General features: G+C 38.8%; 1 protein-coding gene across 1 annotated transcript in view; it reads right to left on the bottom strand.

The window, feature by feature from the left end:
- Positions 1-11,564, bottom strand: part of calcr (calcitonin receptor) — a 51,169-nt gene extending 39,605 nt beyond the window's left edge. Inside the window, exon 1 of the mRNA XM_084739434.1 lies at positions 11,502-11,564. Within this exon, the coding sequence (XP_084595560.1) occupies positions 11,502-11,564 (63 nt within the window). The remainder of the gene's footprint in view (positions 1-11,501) is intronic.
- Between the last annotated feature and the right edge of the window lie 6,718 nt (positions 11,565-18,282).

Here is an 18,282-nt window from a genome sequence, read left to right as displayed (position 1 = left end):
AGAAACACATGGTACATTGCCTGGTTTCAGCTGTGTGAATTAGCTGCAGCTAGACGTGATGAAATGAATTTGCAGACCCTGGTTGATGGGCATTGTCCAGTCTTATGTGGTATTTTATAGCCAGATGATTACACTGTAAAAATGAAAAAGTTGAGGTAAAAATCTAAATTTCAAGGTAACTTACCCCAACAGATTTTTGAGTGAAGGAGTTTTTACCAACTATTAGTTTAATTGAGATAATTTACTTTTCTTCTTTGAATCTCTGAGTTTTAGAAACACCCATAAATTGCATTTAATTTAATTGTCGGTTGTCACAATTTAATTGTCGAGCACCCACATAACGGCAATCAGGTTAAGAGCTCACTGTGCATTTTTTTAATGCAATTTTTTGGGGTGTTCTAAAACTGAACAATTCAAGTTTATCTTAAAAATGAAAGTCAGCCACTCTTTGTTAAGTTTATTTCAAAATTATGTGAGAAAATAACCGGCAGCTAGATGAATAATTCAAATAATCACAAGTTGCAGAACTACAATACGGAAATTCTAAATGCATTTGGACAACAGATAACAAAAGCACTGGTACTTAATTTTTCACTTTTAACAGTTGATGATCATTATTTTTTCATAATGCGAACAAACGATAAATAAATCATGAAACAGAAGTGATGGAAGCCCAAAATAAACAATGAATGTAAACCTTATCTTTTTAAAAATAATTATAATAATAATAATTCAAACACATTTTGAAAGACCTCGGCAACATCAACAGTGTTTCAGGGATGTAGAATTTCAACAGAGAATCTTCTTCTTCTTCTGGAGCCGTCTGCTCCTGGAGGCTTTTTGGAAATATTTTATTGCAGTAATTTCTGAAATCTCTAAATCTTGTATTAATTTAATGCTGAAGTATGCTAGGGTATGTGATGTTCCTGTTAACTGTTATGATGGAAAAAGAAAATGTACTTATACTTCTAGTGCATTGCATATTCCATACTTTGTATATTTCCAATAAATCCTGTAAAGTAGTGGAAGCTGATGTCACGAGAGCTCAGAAAACAAAAGATACCAAATCTAACAAATTAACTTGAACTTTTTGACAGCGTTTTGAAGTTACAGGTCATTTGATGACAGTTCACCTCATGGTAAAGTAGATAATTTTCTTGCATACAAATAAAATAAGATCTTTAATGATTTATACTAAACACAAACAAACACCTGACAATCATCTTTTTAATCTTTCGATCAATAATCACTAGTTTAAACTGCCAAAGATTAACATAACATGATAATTAAAATATCTGCTGCTAAATTTTTGACAGACAGATCAACAGATTAATTGTTTTAGCTCGCATTTCCAATCATAGCTGCTATTCAGCCATTTTCAGCTCAGCTCTACACTCTGCTCAATATTTCCAGTATACAAGAGACTATATACAGTATACCCATGTGGATCCAGTGTGCTGAAATGCCCAGTCAAGGACGAAATGGCTCCATACAGTACTTCTGCTTTGAAAAGAAGTGAGGAAGGAACACAAAGAAGAGCACAGAAACACCAATCAAAGGCGAAGGGATAACAGAAATCAGAGGAGGGAAAGTATGGATCCCAAAACGGCCTCCAGGAAGAGAAGATCTATAAAAACCATTATCATCAGCCGGAGAGCAGAGGATTCACACCAGTCAATTATCAGCCAATCACCTCCGGGTGCGCATGTGCATGTGAATTTGTCTAAAAGTGGGATATTCTCTAAAGGGAGGCATGTTTCTACAAGTCAAACAACAGTATACAACTGGCACTTCTGACTTTGTGTTACAGCAGCTGTCAACTGTAAACCTGGGAGTTTTCATAGATGGTTTGTTTATTTGTTCATTCGTGTGGACAGAGAGAAACAAAGGTGCACACTGACAGGTAAGAGTGTTCTCTGGAAATATGCTGCTTTAATTTTGTTCAAGTCTTAGATGAGAAGAGCAATATCACTTGATGTCTGCATGCTAAATATGATATTGAAAACTGAGGGAAACAGCTGGCCTGGCTTTGTCCAGAGGTAACAACTTACCAGCACCTCCAAAACTCACTAATTACCATAATATATCTTGTTTATTTAATCCATCCAGGTTATAAACTGGGCCTATCTCAGTTACATCCTGGAGTTTTGAGGTCACAGGCCCAATCCCAATATCCACACACACACACACACACACACACACACACACACACACACACACACACACACACACACACACACACACACACACAGACTTTTAGGCGCATTCCCACTAAGTCCACAGGGGCTTAGTGCTGTCTGTGCCACTGTCAAATCATCAAGTCCATGAGGGATCTCTCTAAGACATTTTGAGCCCTTTATACACATTTTCCATAAGTCCACATTTCTTTGAATTATCCACAGGATTGCCAGTGGAAGCCCAGAAAAAAAAAAACAGTAAACATACAACAAGAAGCAACAAGGAAAAAGAAATTTACACAAGTGTGATGCTGTTTTGACAAAAAGTAAAATGATTAAGCTATTTGATTACTTCTCATCCACTCTGAAATGGTGCCTAGACTGGGATTTCAGCCATCACCCAGGCTGACCAGACCAAAGATATCACTGCATTTCTTTCTACGTTTCGTTCACTTTGGTCATCTTCTGTCTGGGACAGCCCGAAACCGTGAACGGCTTCAGGCAAGAGCCTTGGAGACGTTCAAATCAGGCAGTTGGTCCAAAGTGAAGTGTCTTGGCCGTGAAGAAAGTAAACAAAGTGAGATACAAAGCTCCAAACCCACATTTGTTTGTAACAGGGATAAGGGATAAGTTGGCAAGTGCTGTCCCATTCCCATTTAGACCATTTCTGTCCTTAGCAGCCTCTCATACTCAAACACTCATCATATGACGTCAACTAAGAGCTCGTTTCCACCCAAAATACCCAGAACCTTTAGTACCAGGAACGACTTTTTAAGAAACTAAAGGGTCCTTCATCCCACTTCCGCAGACCCATATAGCCAGACCTGTCTCCATAGCATACACACGATTATTCTGCTATAGAGGAAAAAAGAAATGATCTGGATTGTTTGTATTTCTCTAAACTAATCACAACTGTTGTGGCCAGCGCTAAGCCCAGGATGCAGCAATGATGCCTCTGCTTAACAGCTTTGCGGGGGGGGGGGCTTGTTTTGGTCATGAGCCCTGACATTGAAATTTGTGAAAACCTGGTATATTAAATGATAAACTACATGTATTCCAAAAATATAGGAAAGAATCATTGAGCAATGCATAAAATCACATAGGAAATTAATACCGATCATTTTAGGCCCATGTTGTGCGTTAGAAGAGTAGTGATACAAACATTATTTTTATTCAGAAAATTATCAAGGAAAAATTAAAATAAGGATTTGTGATGATCAAAGAAAGGTTAATTGGGGAATACTGGAATGCTGAATGATGAAATTAATTTAAAATATACAGAAAGTTAAAACTCAGCCGGGTCTCTTTAGACCCATGTGGTCCATCACAGAGTTACAACTCACTCTCAGTCCATCAATAATAAATTTGCCAACAGCAGATTTCATAACTTATCTCTGCTGCACATATGACAGTTTGCTCAAATTCAAACCTCCCAGCTATATTTGTCTTTCAGCGGGGGGGAGTGTGGGCTCTTTCAACAGCTCTGTCTTTCTGCCTTACACATTAGCTCTTTAGACGACTCTAAACATAGTCCCCGAAGCATTTTGCGGGCCATTAGGTCCAATGTGATATGAACAGTAAGGCTTGAAGCATGTGTAGCTCATTAAAGAGACAAGACCTCCTAGAGAGAAGACATCGAAAAGCACTCAGACAGGACGAGTGACTGCATAGCATAGATTTACAGCACTTGATGCTCTCACAGGATGCTGTGAAGCATGAAATCTACTGTAAATTAAATGGTAAATCCATTAAATTTAGGGATTTTAATGGATCTGAAACACTTTCAAAATAAACTTAATTCCTGTATGAGGACTGTAAATAAAAATACTGACTGAAAGTGACCAACAAAGATTGATTTAATCTAAAATTAATTCTAATCCAAGTTTAGCAAAGCTAGGTTCAAAATGAGTAAGACCAGATTTAAAATTAAGCAGAGCTCTGTCTCACAATTTAAAACTAATCTCTGTTTAGTAAATCCAAGTTCAGTGACTTAAAAACATTACAGAAACATTAGAGAAAAATGTGTTTGCTAAATTATCAAATGACAGAATGAAGACACATCATAAAACTCGCTTGGATTGAGCCTGTCCCTCAGCTTTCTGTGGGAAACTTGATTTTGCTCAATCCATCTAAAAATAAGGCAGTCATTTTAAAAATTAAACTTCCTCAAGGATAAGTTTAAAGTTAATACTAGATCACATTTGAAATTTGAGTTTTAAGTTTTAATGCAACAGAAGTAGACTGAACCTATGTTTAGAGTAAAAATAAACTGAGCTTTAAAGATGGTTTTAAAACTCCTTTCTTAATTTTAAACTAGTTTAAAATCATTTACGTGCAAATTAATTTAAATTAAAAAATAATAATTGTCGGTACAACCTCGGAACCTTAATAAATATAAAGAAAAAAATGCTAAAAACTGTTTTAGACTCAGCTTTTACTCTTGAATTTGTGCCCTTCAGCTGACATTGGTTTAGTTTGAAAACCATCTTTTTCCTGGTATTCTGTAAAGGTACATAATAAATGTGTGACTGACGTTCAAACTTCTCATATCTCATGTCTGTTCTAGCCATCATCTGCCTTCAGTATCTCTATTCTGTTTCATTTGCAACCCCTATAACAAATCCTTTCAAATTCAAGTCTACCACAAAATACATTTGTACTTTTGTTCATCTAAAAAAAAAAAACAATTTTTCTTTTTAAGAATTACACTTTTGGTTGTGGCCTTAGGCTTTGTTTTGTTATTCCCAAAATCCAAAAATTGAATAAAAGTGTCCTGATTTTATTACAATTATTATTAATGTATTTTTGTCTTTGGTCTCGGGCCTCTGTCTCATCTCTGCCCTCGTTTGCTTCCTCTCCTCCTCAGTTTACCCTTTCGTCTCCCTCTGTTTTTGGCATCCTTACATCACTCTGACAGCAGCAGACGGAGCCACAATCTCTTCCCCTCTCTCTTGCAGTGAGCGGTCACAGGCATGGTGACAACAGATTTGTGCTGACATCACATCAGTAATGGAGGACGCAGCAGCTCGATCTGCTTTCCTCTGACTTTTCACCACTTCAGAGCCCATCACTCAGTCTGAAGGGAGCAGACAAACGGACGTGATTTGGCGTCCCATTTGTGGGCCAGGACAAATGAGTTGGATTACAATGCAAGCTCAGGTGGATTAGTTTGATGAATGGACAGATTCTGGACATTACCCACAAGGCTGTCATATAAGTCTCATCTAAAGAACAAAATGTTGCCATAATCTACGACTTGCATGATGTCAAAGCCATATTATAAGACTCTTTACTGCTCACTGCTACTGAGGTTTAACAGCTCTACGGCAATACATCTATAATCACACTTCCCATTAAATAATGTTTAATGCACAACATGTCATGGCCTCCTGACTGTGCTGTCAGGGAGAGTTATAGACATCAGTAAAAGCTTCAGGTGCAGCAGAGATCTGTGTGAATGCCCGCAATGAAGGCACATTCATGCAGAGGCATGATAATGCATGGCGCACACATACTGAATATATACAGATTTTATCTGCATTGAATGCATTTTGAAATATTGTGAAGAAAAACAATATAATCTGGTAAAACTATTACATATTTTATATTCTTTAAAGGTCAATTTTTGCAGGTTTTTGCACACTTTATACCAATAAATATAAAGAACCAATATCACTTGAGACAAAGGTCTAACCGTTGTCAACCCAACCCTACAAAAACAAAACCTGTGAAGCTCAAAAGAGCAACACTGCTAAACTTAATGGGGAACATTGCTCTCACACAAACAGCTGCACACCAGCCGATACCAAAACCCACCAGCACCACGCTAAACTCACAAAACACCAATCTAAACTAAACTTGTCCTTAAATCAACCTACCGTTTTTCCATGGTAGCACTTAGCTGACCAAACAAACCATCAAAGGCTTCTGATTCACGTACTAGAAACAACACGGCTCCTTAGCAATACTGATGACGTCAACTCATTCACAGCTTCCTACGAGCCCATTCATAAGCCAATTCAATGACCTATGATTATGCAACACCACAGACGATCCTCCAGTTGTGACAACTATCATGCAAAGATCTAAGTGATGTGAATAAATTCCTCACTCCATCACTGTGTGCAATTTTATATCATTATATCAATATTAACTTGATGCAGAATGATAACATTTCCAAACAGCAATGTCTGTTGTTAAGATAATTTAGAGCTTCACTATATACACTGATGCAAAAATCACATAAAAATTATCTTTCCATAAAGCAGCCCTGCTTTAAAAGAAGAGCTACCATGGCAACAGTTAAGCAAAATCTATGAAAAGTCACACGTTCATCATCTTATGTTATATTATGTCATATTGCCCACTCTTAAAAACACATTACATTACTGCAGAGACTCTTCTTGATTTACAGTAGTCTAGCTGGCCCATTCTCTTTAATCTGTGCACAAAGAACATGACTTTAAACTTGCAGTGCATACACCAAAATCCAGTTTTGTTGGTAGGTGATCCCATTAAAAAAATCACAGGTGACACAGCATAATGAGCAAGAAAGTCTGCATGTGGATGAGGTGGGGTTGTTGGATGGGTCAGACAAACCCAGGACTTTTGCAGGGGAGGTTTGTGTTTGTGTCCCATGTCAAACCAAAAGTTGACATTATTTAAAGTTACAGTAGGTGAATTGTGTAACATGAACCGAATCAAACTGTGACCGTTTCACAACGTTAACCAAGTATTTATTTTGTTACCATGATGACGAAGGTCACTTGATCTGATGAATGGATGGATCTTCTTTCCACATTAAATTAAATTAAAGGACCAGTATGTATGGTTTATTGTGGCATCTAGTGGTTAGTTTGCGGATTACAAACACCTCACCTCACCCTCCCCTTCCAAACGATTAGGAGAACCTGCAGTGGCCACAAAACTTGCTTGGTTTGTCTGTTCCAGGCTACTGTAACATGAACTGAAAATTGGCAGTGAAACACAGTGGCCTCTGTGGATGACAACCCAGAACCTCTGTAGTTATACACAGCTCATTCTAAGGTAACACAAAAATTCTTATTTTCAGGTCATTAAAAACTAATTAAAATCTAATTATGAAAATGGTATTCTGTTTCTGCCAATAGATCCCCTGAAATCTCACACACTGGACCCTTAATAGGAATGGCATATCACCTGCTTGCAGGACAGGACTTTGGCGGATGCACTACATGCAATTTTAAAGTGTAAAGTGGTGTTATTTGCATGCATCAGTTGCAGTTGTGAGCAGTTGCAAGCAGGGACTGTTTTAAGTGATCCTTGATGGAGCACATTCAACCATCCGGGGTCTAAAACTTTGTGCATATCCTTTTAATGGCATTAATCTTTGCTTATTGGTTGTTTTCTAAGGTTTGCACCAACAGTTCTGCAAACATTTTCTACAAGAAACTGCATTACCATGATGATAACGTGATTTAACGTATCTTCCCAGTGATGGACAATCATATATATCACGAAATTGTTGTAACTTTCACAGTAGTGAAATAAATGGAAACATGCCTGCCTGGAAGGAGGTCACCGATCTTGAAACTAATGTTTTGTACGCTGATATATATGGAGATGATATTTTTTTAAAAAATGACTCATTATGATAAAATTCCACTCAGAGGAGGAGAACCTTACATCAGTCCAAGTTATGTGGCTTGATCAGTCAGTTTTATTACCCTGCTCTTGAGTCTCTTTTCAGCACTTTTTGAGGCGAGCATATTTCTGTGTTAGAGTCAAGCTTGTGTTGAGGTGAAACAGGTAAACGGTGAAAGCGATGAAAGATCTGCAGCTGGTCTTTTTTCATGTTTTTTGGCTTTATCATTTATCTAAAAATATACCGAATGCCAGTCTCTCCAATTAAGGTAAAAAGAACAAGCTTGTTTCGTTTCCTCACTTGCATTTACCTCCCCCTCCTCACCCAAATCCTCCTTTTCCCTGTATTTTCATTTCCTCTCTGGCCTCTTTTCCCTTTTCACTTCCATATATCTTCTGCTCCTTTAATCTATTTCCCTTCTCACCTCGTTTCTCTATCTCTCTCTCATCCACCACCCCCTCCACTCCTGCTCTGGCTCCCCCTGCTTCCCCTCCCTTCTTCTAAAATCTCCCCCTTTAAAAGCTCTGGCCTCCTTTCCTCTCCAGTCTCCTCTTTCTCCCCCTTTCCGGCTTTTTCTCTAGTTCTCTGGGCACATCCAGCAGATTCATCAACTAGCACATCCTTTAAACATTAAACAGGTTCCCGTTATGGTGACACATCATATTTTCAACTAATCTGTCTGTGCTCCACAGAATACACACACACAGCACAGACAGTCCTGTTCCCTGCTCTACTGTACAGTGTATATGTAGCCACGCAACCAGACAAGACACAGAACTACTGAAAAACTTAAAGAAAAGCAGCATAACAGATGGTCTTTTACTATAAAATACAGTAAAATCACATCTGAACGCTTGATAATCAGCCTTGAATTTGGCGTGTTAAAATGCTGTTATCAGTGAAAAGTTTAATCAGCTGTAAACCTGATGTTTTAATGGAATACCAGATTAATGCATTTTGGTCATTTTGTTAAGATGAAGGATAACATCCCTCCTCATTCCCCCTCAAATCGCCCACTGAGCACAATTACAAATTGTGGACTAGCTAAGCTAATTTGATAAAAAAAAAAAAAAAAAAAAAAAAAATAGAAATAATGATTTGCTAAAACACACACACAAAAAAGTAAACACAAAAAGAGGAAAAATATTGGTGTGGGGAGTTTTTTAATATTTCATTTGGACCATTCTCTTGACCCAATATCTGAAGATAACATGCCATAATATGTTAATGGGAATCGATTTAATCTTTTTTCGTTTAATTCTTTTTGCTTGATTTTTAAAATTAAAATTTTCCTACCCACTTTTTGACACCCACACTCCATAATAGTTTTTGTACAGCCCTTAACTAACAAATTACCACCTATGTTGACAGCTGCAAATAAGAGAGTGTAAAAACCAGAACCATCAAAGCATCCATTTTTATATAATTAGTAGTGTTGAATAATTTTGGAGCGTCACCAGTGGTGTCCATGAAGAGGTACTTGAGCTCGTCATTGTGGCTGTGGGTGCACAACAGACAAAACCACTATGGGAACCACTTTTTTTGAGGACCCAGAGGCTGAGCTGAATCCACACCTCCTCCACACACATAACATCACACTGTGTCCTCCTCAAGCAGAAAAAAGACTACATTTCTTGGGCGTATTGAGCAGACTGCCTCACCATATTCCTCCTGATTCAGAACAGTTATGAACGACTGTTTGCTTGTGCTGTTAATAGAGATTCAAAAAATAATGAATTTGTTTGTTGTGTGTCAAGTTCTGCAAGTCTCATTTTGCATGCTTTTGTTAGTCACCACAATTTCTGACTCGATTTATGCATCTTTCACCTCATTGGACGATGAATTGCTACTGCAGTCTACCTCAGTATTTGGTGTATACTCAGTCAGTTAGTTAGCAATGTCTCAGCACTGGAACAAAACAAATGCTCATAGTCAGACAGTCAGTGTTGTTGTTATCCCCGCCAGGTGGTACGCATGAGTGTTCATAATTCTTGAAAAACCTTAAAAACCCTTTTGTTATGACTTTTATGCTTTTTTTTTTATGGCCACATGCATTATGTTTTCAGGTCATCCTATTCTTGTGAATGCTATATCTCAAGAACGCCTTGAAAGAATTTCTTCAAACTTGTCACAAATATTCACTTGGACTCAAAGATGAGCTGATTAAGTTTTGGTGGTCAAAGGACAAGGTCACAGTGACCTCACTAAACACATATTTTGGCCATAACATCAAGAATTCATACGCTAATTATGACAAAATTACACACAAATATCTAACGGGGTAAAATCATGAGGTGGTGACATTTTGTATCCAAAAATTCAAAGGTCAGCTTTACTATGACATCATAATGTTCAGCTCTCTATCACTCTGTGCTTCTCTGTAAAAAATACACAAGTTATCAACAACAGCTTCAGTTTGAAACCTTATTTAAGCTAAAGACAACGTATGTGGGGGTCATGTTAATGTGGACAGAACTTGATGAACCTGAATCTGGCAGTTGTGGCGACATTGCAGTAGGTGCTTCCTCATGTGTTTGTTGCCTGACGCGGAGCTACACTCTACTGAGTGACTTCTCCTAGTTTGGCTCATGCTGTTGATGTGATGGAAAGAACTGGATACTCATTCAATCTGTGTCTCTTTTTTTCTCTCTTTGATTGATCAGTTTCGGATGCAGACTCAGTGGCTTAGTGGTTAAAATCCTTCGTGTGATTGTTTTCTCTGATAATGAGTCTTAAGCAAACATGATAATGATGGGACAAGGATTGTTGAGGCCTGATTTACTGTCTGACATCCCAAACAGCCCACGAATTTGTGGATGGTTGACCAGTGGAAGCCCAAACAGATTGTGACAGGGAGACTCATCGCCATGATGATTAAACAAATTAAGATGCATGTGCATACACAAAGCCTTCATAGTCTGGATTGATTGGACAGTTATCTCCTCCAGCATAATGTGATTCATCTTCCTGAGGTCAGCGTTTTTAATTACAGACACAGCCTTCCTGTACATGTTACGCATCCTTAAGCTCATTCATTCTCCCAATCTTAGGTAATGATTACCCTCCAGTAAGTGCATGAAATTTAAACTAGAGGTCACCGGCTCCTGTACTCTTTATTAAAAGCTCTGTTGTCTGCCCTTTCAAGAGACATTTAGTGCTGTAACCCACCCTAAAGGGGCTATATTGCCTTCCAGTATTTGAGCTCAAGTACCTTTCTCAAATCCTGCCTGTTATTCACCAGTGAAGTGGCAGCAATATGGCTGGGGGCGCTGAAGCAAGAGAGTATTGTGTGCTCCAGTGTTCCAGCTGTTCAAAACAAGCCTCCGGTAATAAGAGGACTCTCCCTGGCTCTGCGCAAAGAGTTGATTTATACCTGATCTCTAACACAGTGACATCCCACACACTTCCTCTCCCAGACCAGAGAGAAATGGACGGGGCAGACATGGAAGAGACAGGGATTGTAAGGGGGTATTAGGAAAGGAAACATGGATAGCTGTAGTGGATAACATCTCGTCATAATCTAGACTTCGTCCAGATACATTAGCTTGATCCAGTACCCATGTTGCTGCTCTTAAGCAATGCCGCCTCCCTTTCATTTTTCTTCTAACTGGCATGACTCCTTTCAAATACAGGAAACATACATCAAATATAAATTGGTGTTATTCAGTGTTTGCCAGGCAGACTGATGGGAGCCATCTTACCGTTTCCTTCTCTCCACTTATGACTGCATGGAACAGGTCGGAGCCCTCTGCACCACTCTTCATCTCCACAGCTAATAACTCAGCTGTGGTTAACAGCCTTAGGTGTGCCCATGCATCTTAGCATAACTACTTTTTGTTTTGTTTTTTTACTGTGAGGTAACATCCCAAAATGAACATGGATTTTCCATTTCTGTGACATCCCTAAATGAGCCTAATTTGAGCATTACAGTAATTTTTACCAATCTGTCTGGAACATGTCTGGGAAAGTTATGCTGTGTACTTTGGAACAACAAATTAATTACATCCTGAATCTTTTCAAGATACTGAGCAACATTAGCATCATTTTGATGCAGTTTTTCTGGATACCTGATGAATGCAAGTCCAATGTTCACTCTCCTCTCACTCTCTAGCTCTGTTTTGGTCCCTACCACCTCCTATGGGCAATAGCTGGCTCTTTAGCTGCTACATGCTCCAGTGACATAGTTGTGCTGTGTATTGATAAATCCATGGCGCCATCCGCGGTGCTGAAGTGGCAGTCGGATTGTAATTGCATAGTTTTCTATCAGTTGCACCCATCTGACTTTTATATTCTCTAAATTATGCATACTATAAATATGTAATTCTATATGACTGTGTTTTGTACCCTATATACTCTATGGAATAGTGTCACCTTCATGATCAAAGTGACAAGTACCGACATGTAGCTGTGGAGGAGCAAGAGGATGATAGAGACACACTGCTGCTAGTATTCCTATAATATTTCTATGATAATTCAGTGTCTGTACTGCTGAAAACAAACCCCCAGACCAATCTAACAAAATAATGTAGGGGAGACATGACTACAAGTAGTTTTTACTACAGGGTTAGGGGTGGGTTTTGGGTTAGGGCCATCTCAGCTGTTAGAAATGATCAAATCACTAACTGACTGCGGGCAATCCCTTTTAAATGCAAGTGGTCATGTGCTCCATTGTTAATACTAAAATATTGTTTATAGGTGCTTTAAATTGAGTTAAAATAATAATTGAAGTCTGGTTGAAGAGCTGTACTCGATTCCCAAAACTGAACCCCTCCCTGCGTTCAGTTACATGCTCCATATTCATCCTGGCAGGAACTGCACCCATTATGCTCTGCTTTGTGCAAACTTCTTCCTCTCCTGTTTCTTCTCTTTTTCCTCTGCCTCTCCGTCCCTCTCTCAAGGTTACAGTCATGGTGGTCTTTACATTAATCTGTGGAGGGACCACCAGGACTTTAAAGCCAAAAGATCCAAAGTATTCCCCATCTGTCTGACCAATTTACAGCAGAACCACTCGACTGCACAGTCCAGCTTTAGTTCATTCTCTATTTTTGTTCTCTGTAACTGAACTGAAATGTCATATAGTAATGGCCCTTGCCTCATGAAAAAACATGATTATCCATGCATATAATAATAAGACATATCGTTGCGTGATCCACTGCCCTCTAATAATGGGAGTGTAATATAATAAATGGCCCATACTGTAATGGCATTTAGAGCAGCAGATATACAGTACAGGTACAGTTTTCAGCTTTAGAGAAACTAAAAGGGGCATTTGTACTACTTGTCCGGGGCAGCAGTTGCATAATGTTTGTTGTGGATCTTTCTGTCAGAAAAAATAACTCAGATTATATCCCCATGATTACTTGGCTTGGGCTTGAAACGTCTTATTTTTTATCTGAAAGTCTGGATTACAAGGTGGAGGTTTGGGGTTAAAAAGAGGTGGTATTTAGGAGGCAGGCAGGGAGAAGCTGGTAAGTTGTATTATGGGAAGTGTAGGATCTAAACTAAAACTTAATAATCAGGGATCGTCAACTGGCATAACAATTTTTGTAGTATTTAGTAAAAATACTGTATTACTGTGAATGCAAACCAAACATTTCCTAATGCTGCAGCTACACATTAAAAGCATTTAACTGGGGAAAAATTAGTTAACGTTTATTTTGAAGTAGTCACAAGAGATGCAATGCATTTGTTGGTGAACTTGAGACTGACCACAATTGTTCATCATAATTCTGTGTCATTTTTCTACCTCTTCATTAAAACAACAGTAGTTTGTTGTTCTGCTCCCAGAATTGTGACCCGTAGTAACACTAAATTGCACTAAATTGCTGGAGTACGAGTTCTTACAATTCAGTGCAGAACAACAAACAAAAAATTGTGAATTTAATCTGCACCGATTGTGGAGACATCATTACAACAATGAAATTAGTTCTAGGTTTCACTAAGTATGTCTGACACAATCATGGCGGCCTTGTTATATTGTGCATAAATTAGGGCTTTTGTTTCCATTTCTAATTTCAGACAAATACGTCATTCTCCTAAAAAGCTTTCTATTCTCAGCCACAGCTAAACTGCAACAATCGCCTCCTTTGATTTTCCAGAAGCAGCAAATCTGCCAATCAACAGACTACATCATTAGAGGGTATAATAATCAGATGTTAAACAGTGTCAGCCATGCAACCAGCCTGGCTAACAAAAGAACAACACTGGTGTGATTGCTGCTTTCAATGCTTTGGCTGATTTGCATACAGGTGATTAATTCACGCTAATGTCATCGAATCCCAGAGGGTTGCTGCTGAGATGGTGTTTGGTTAAAGACCTAGTTTCATGCCGATATTATCGCTCTGTTTCTGGAGCTTAACAGTGTCACATTGAAGTGCATTGGAAAACTCTTTAATTCACAGAAACACAGCACAGATTAACAAAAGCTGTAATCACTGAGATCTTTGTTTTGTGTTTGTATCATCATTAAACAATATAAACAATGGCTGCTCCTTTCATTACAATCCAAGTCCACATTTACAAGGTTTCATTTCCTGGATACACTCTTAGAAATAGAGACGCTAACCAGAACCACACAGGGTTCTTTGATTTGACCTTTAATAAAGGTTCCACTTGGAAGTCTTTCAGAGAGCTCTACCTAGAACCCAACATAAATGACTGTACTTAGAACTATGTGTGACATGTTTCACCCAGAACCCATTATGAAAGGTTTTTAAGGAGAACCCACCCAGAACCTTCTGTGGGGCTCTCTCCTCAACCTTTCCACCTTCTAAGGGTACTAACAAGAACCCATCCACGGGGTTGTACAAAAAAAAATTTATATTCCAAGTATTTCAAGTAGAACCCACCCAAGTGGTTCTGCTGAGAGCCCTTTTATATTCCAAGGGTTTGACTGAGAAGTCACCATGGAGGTTCTAGTGAGGCTTTATCTAGAACATATATTCAGTGGGTTCCAGAGAGAACCTTTATACATTCCAGGGGTTTTCTCTACAACACACCCACAGGGTTTCACCTAGAACCTGCCCAGGGGGTTCTACCAAGAACCCTTGAACAATTTGATAAAAGAAATCCTTTATGAAAAAGGTCTTCGAGGATTTTAACAATCCTTAAAGAATTTTCTCTTCCAAAAGTGTTTCTGTAGATTAAATGGTTCTAATGGCGCCCTTATTCTTCAGACAAGAGTGTATTTGCCATATGGGAATCTGAGGCGGTCAGAATGCACAGCTCATACTAACAACGGCTCCACTAGAAAACTGGATATTTAAAGCACATTAATGTACATTCAAGTCTAGATAGTTTATGACGCTCATTTACAACAGAATGTACCTGCAGATCAGACTGTCACTAAACATGACAGGATTTCCAATAAGTGCAGAGACCACTCAGCTGTGTTGTCAAGTTTATTGACTATATCCACCCCATTATATAATCTCCTGAATAACATTCTCTCCTCCTGATACCAGTAAACAAAGGAGTCTGTTTATGAGCGCAAGCTTTGTTCTGTCAAATGAGCAGCTCTCTTCCTGACGTTGACATCTTCCCACTAAGTTTTTGTTTATATCCTGAACTGATTAAGTGTCACTTTATACTTCCGGCCTCTCAGAGGCAGTGTGGAGAGCTTCAGGTGCTTACATACATCTGCCACTGAATGGAGGGTATTTTCAGGGGATCAAAGTCCTTTCATCTGGCAACCTTTCCTTTCCCCAGCCTCTCCATTTCCTCTTGACTTTCCACTGAAAGTACATCTCATCTGTTAACCAGCCAATGACGTTTGTTAGTCTCATTTCCCAAAAGAGCAGAGCGGAGGACAGATGGTGAATGCTGTCTGACCTCTGTCAGGTTTGGGTTTTAGTGTCACAGAGTGGAGAAAACTCGTTTCAGCTCAAAAATACTTCCAGTTACATTTCCCAAAAAATGAAGGAACAGACATTTTTAGAAATATGGCTGTTCATTTTCATACTGAGAGTAAAATGAGAAAGTTGATGCCACTGTCATGTCTGTCAACAAAAGAGCCTTAGGGATGCTGGTAGGTGTAGTTTGTAATCTTTGGACACAGTCAGGCTAGCTCCTCTTCCCCTTGTAAGCTATACTAACCAGTTTGCTGTTTACTAGCTTCACACTTACCACTGTGCACACTTCAAAGTGGTATCGATTTTCTCATGTAACTCTCGCCAGAAAATAAAAAGGCCTAATTCGAAAAAAAAAATCTTAACACAACCTTGCAATCACCTTAATATTCTTTACTAAATATCAAGATATTTCAGGAGAACTGACATTTTTATCAACATGCGCACTGACTAGAAGAAAACATAGAAGTCCTCTTGATGTCATCTGTTGAGAATTGTCTTTTTTTTTTCATCTTTCCCATCCCCAGTTGAGCTCTCTAGAGGTCTTCATTTGAACAATATCAAAGGTTTTATCTTCACTCTAAAGCACCACATTGAAGGCATTATTAAATGATACAAAAGATCAAAGTGCAAAAAGCTGTATGGAAGGAGAGTGGACAACCGGTACAATATGGCTGCACAGAGCAGCTTGTAGAAGCATTAGAAAAGACAAGGTCCTACAAATCAAAAATAACAGATAAGCCCCTCTGGATCAAGGATTGCAATCAGACAGAAAATGGATCCCAAAGGGCGAGGTCAGACGCCTGAGGGCAGAGATCCAACCTGATCCCGCCACTCAATCTCAGACTCAAACAAGAGTTCAAAAAGCATCAGAAAGAAAGGGCTTACTCGGACGGAAAATGATCGGCACCTACTGGAACAAGTAATAGCTCTGGGATGTACACCGGGTGAATGGAAGAAACATTCTTGACAATAAATCAGGCTAGGTGGGAGGAGGAAATAAAAAAAAAAAAAAGAGGCTGACAGAAATAGCTCTGTTACAGCCGGCACAGCAAAAGCGCATCAGAGACATACAGCACAGTCATTTCAAGGCATATCAGTCCTGCATGAGCCAATAAGACTGCCAAATAAAGACAGCAAAACAGATATGCACATGACACCCTGAAAAAAAATCCAATTTAAAAGATATAAAACACTGTGATTCTCTCTGAAACCTTTTTACAACCATATTTCGATCATAGGAAAATCTTTAGCAGATAAGGACACACATTTCCATGAAACCCAGCAAGCACTTCCCTAAACCATCACACAGTTCGTCGCCTCCACACAAAACATCCACCCTACTGTAAATATCACTGTTATTGACATTCAGTGCCTGCAGGGAAAAAAAAGAAAATCCACAATGTCAGGACATACATCAAATATGGGCTGACAGAAGAAACGCTGCAGAGAAATATATGTACAAAAAATCAAACCGAAATACTCAAAGAGAGGCTAATTGCCATCCTCATGTCTGCAGGCGACTAATGTACAGTAGCCTGTTTTCTATTTTCTCAGCCCCGAACTAAAGTATATCAAATGACTTCAGATGGAAGAGGAAGAGGAGCATTTTCAAGCGTTTCTTCTTCTTCAGGCTGAGTGTGAGTGAATGAGAGGGATTAGTCTCTCCTCTCTCTCTCTCTCTCTCTCTCTCTCTCTGTCTCTATCTCTCTCTCTCTCTCCCTCTCTCTCTCTCCTCTCTCTCTCTCTCTCTCTCTGTCTCTATCTCTCTCTCTCTCCTCTCTCTCTCTCTCTCTCTCTGTCTCTATCTCTCTCTCTCTCCTCTCTCTCTCTCTCTGTCTCTATCTCTCCCTCCCTCTTTCAACAACACAACATAAGTGTACCTATAATTAAACTCTCCTAAATTTATTACTGGCTGGATTTGTGTGTGATTACATGCCTACAGTAAGTGTTACAACCTACTTGACATTCATATAAACACAATAGTGATGCCAGTGTGTGTATGAGAGAGAGAGAGAGAGAGAGAGTGAGAGAGAGAGAGAGAGAGAGAGAGAGAGAGAGAGAGTGACAGATTTTCAGTCTCTTTAAAATGGCCCAAAAGTTTAGCATGTTTAGAATGAGAGTAGACAACATGTTGTTTCTTGGACTTCTGTCTTCACATGTCCATATTTAGCATGAATCTGGGTGTCTGATGTGAGATGTCATGGCTTCCCTTCTCCTGTGGCGAGTGAAACACTGAATCTGCTAATCTGCATCCAGACCCCTAACATAGTCATTTCTCTGCAGATCACTTTGTTCAAACTTGTTTTAAACATGCTTTATTGACTTTACTATGGATTATCCTTTTAGAAAAATACACATTTTATGTACTAGAAGCAGACTAGGGTGCACTTAGTAGAGTGCAGATCTCTGTCAGTCAACCTGAAAAGAATATTTGGATGTAACCCATTTCTAATCACCAACATTTTAATTAGTAACTGTAATTTAGTTACAAATAATTATATATATATATATATTGGAATTAGATTGCATGTAAGTAGCTACATGTAAGTAGTTCCTCTCCAGCACTGCTATTATCCTATTAGACATTTGTAGGAAATGTTGTCATAATTAGCATAATTCTTGAGTTATGGCA

This window comes from Lutjanus erythropterus, chromosome 16 (genome assembly GCF_056507025.1).
Source record: "Lutjanus erythropterus isolate fLutEry1 chromosome 16, fLutEry1.hap2, whole genome shotgun sequence".
NCBI lineage: Eukaryota > Metazoa > Chordata > Actinopteri > Lutjaniformes > Lutjanidae > Lutjanus > Lutjanus erythropterus.
The sequence above is the reverse complement of the archived record's forward strand: the minus strand, read 5'-3'. Positions and strand labels throughout refer to the sequence as shown.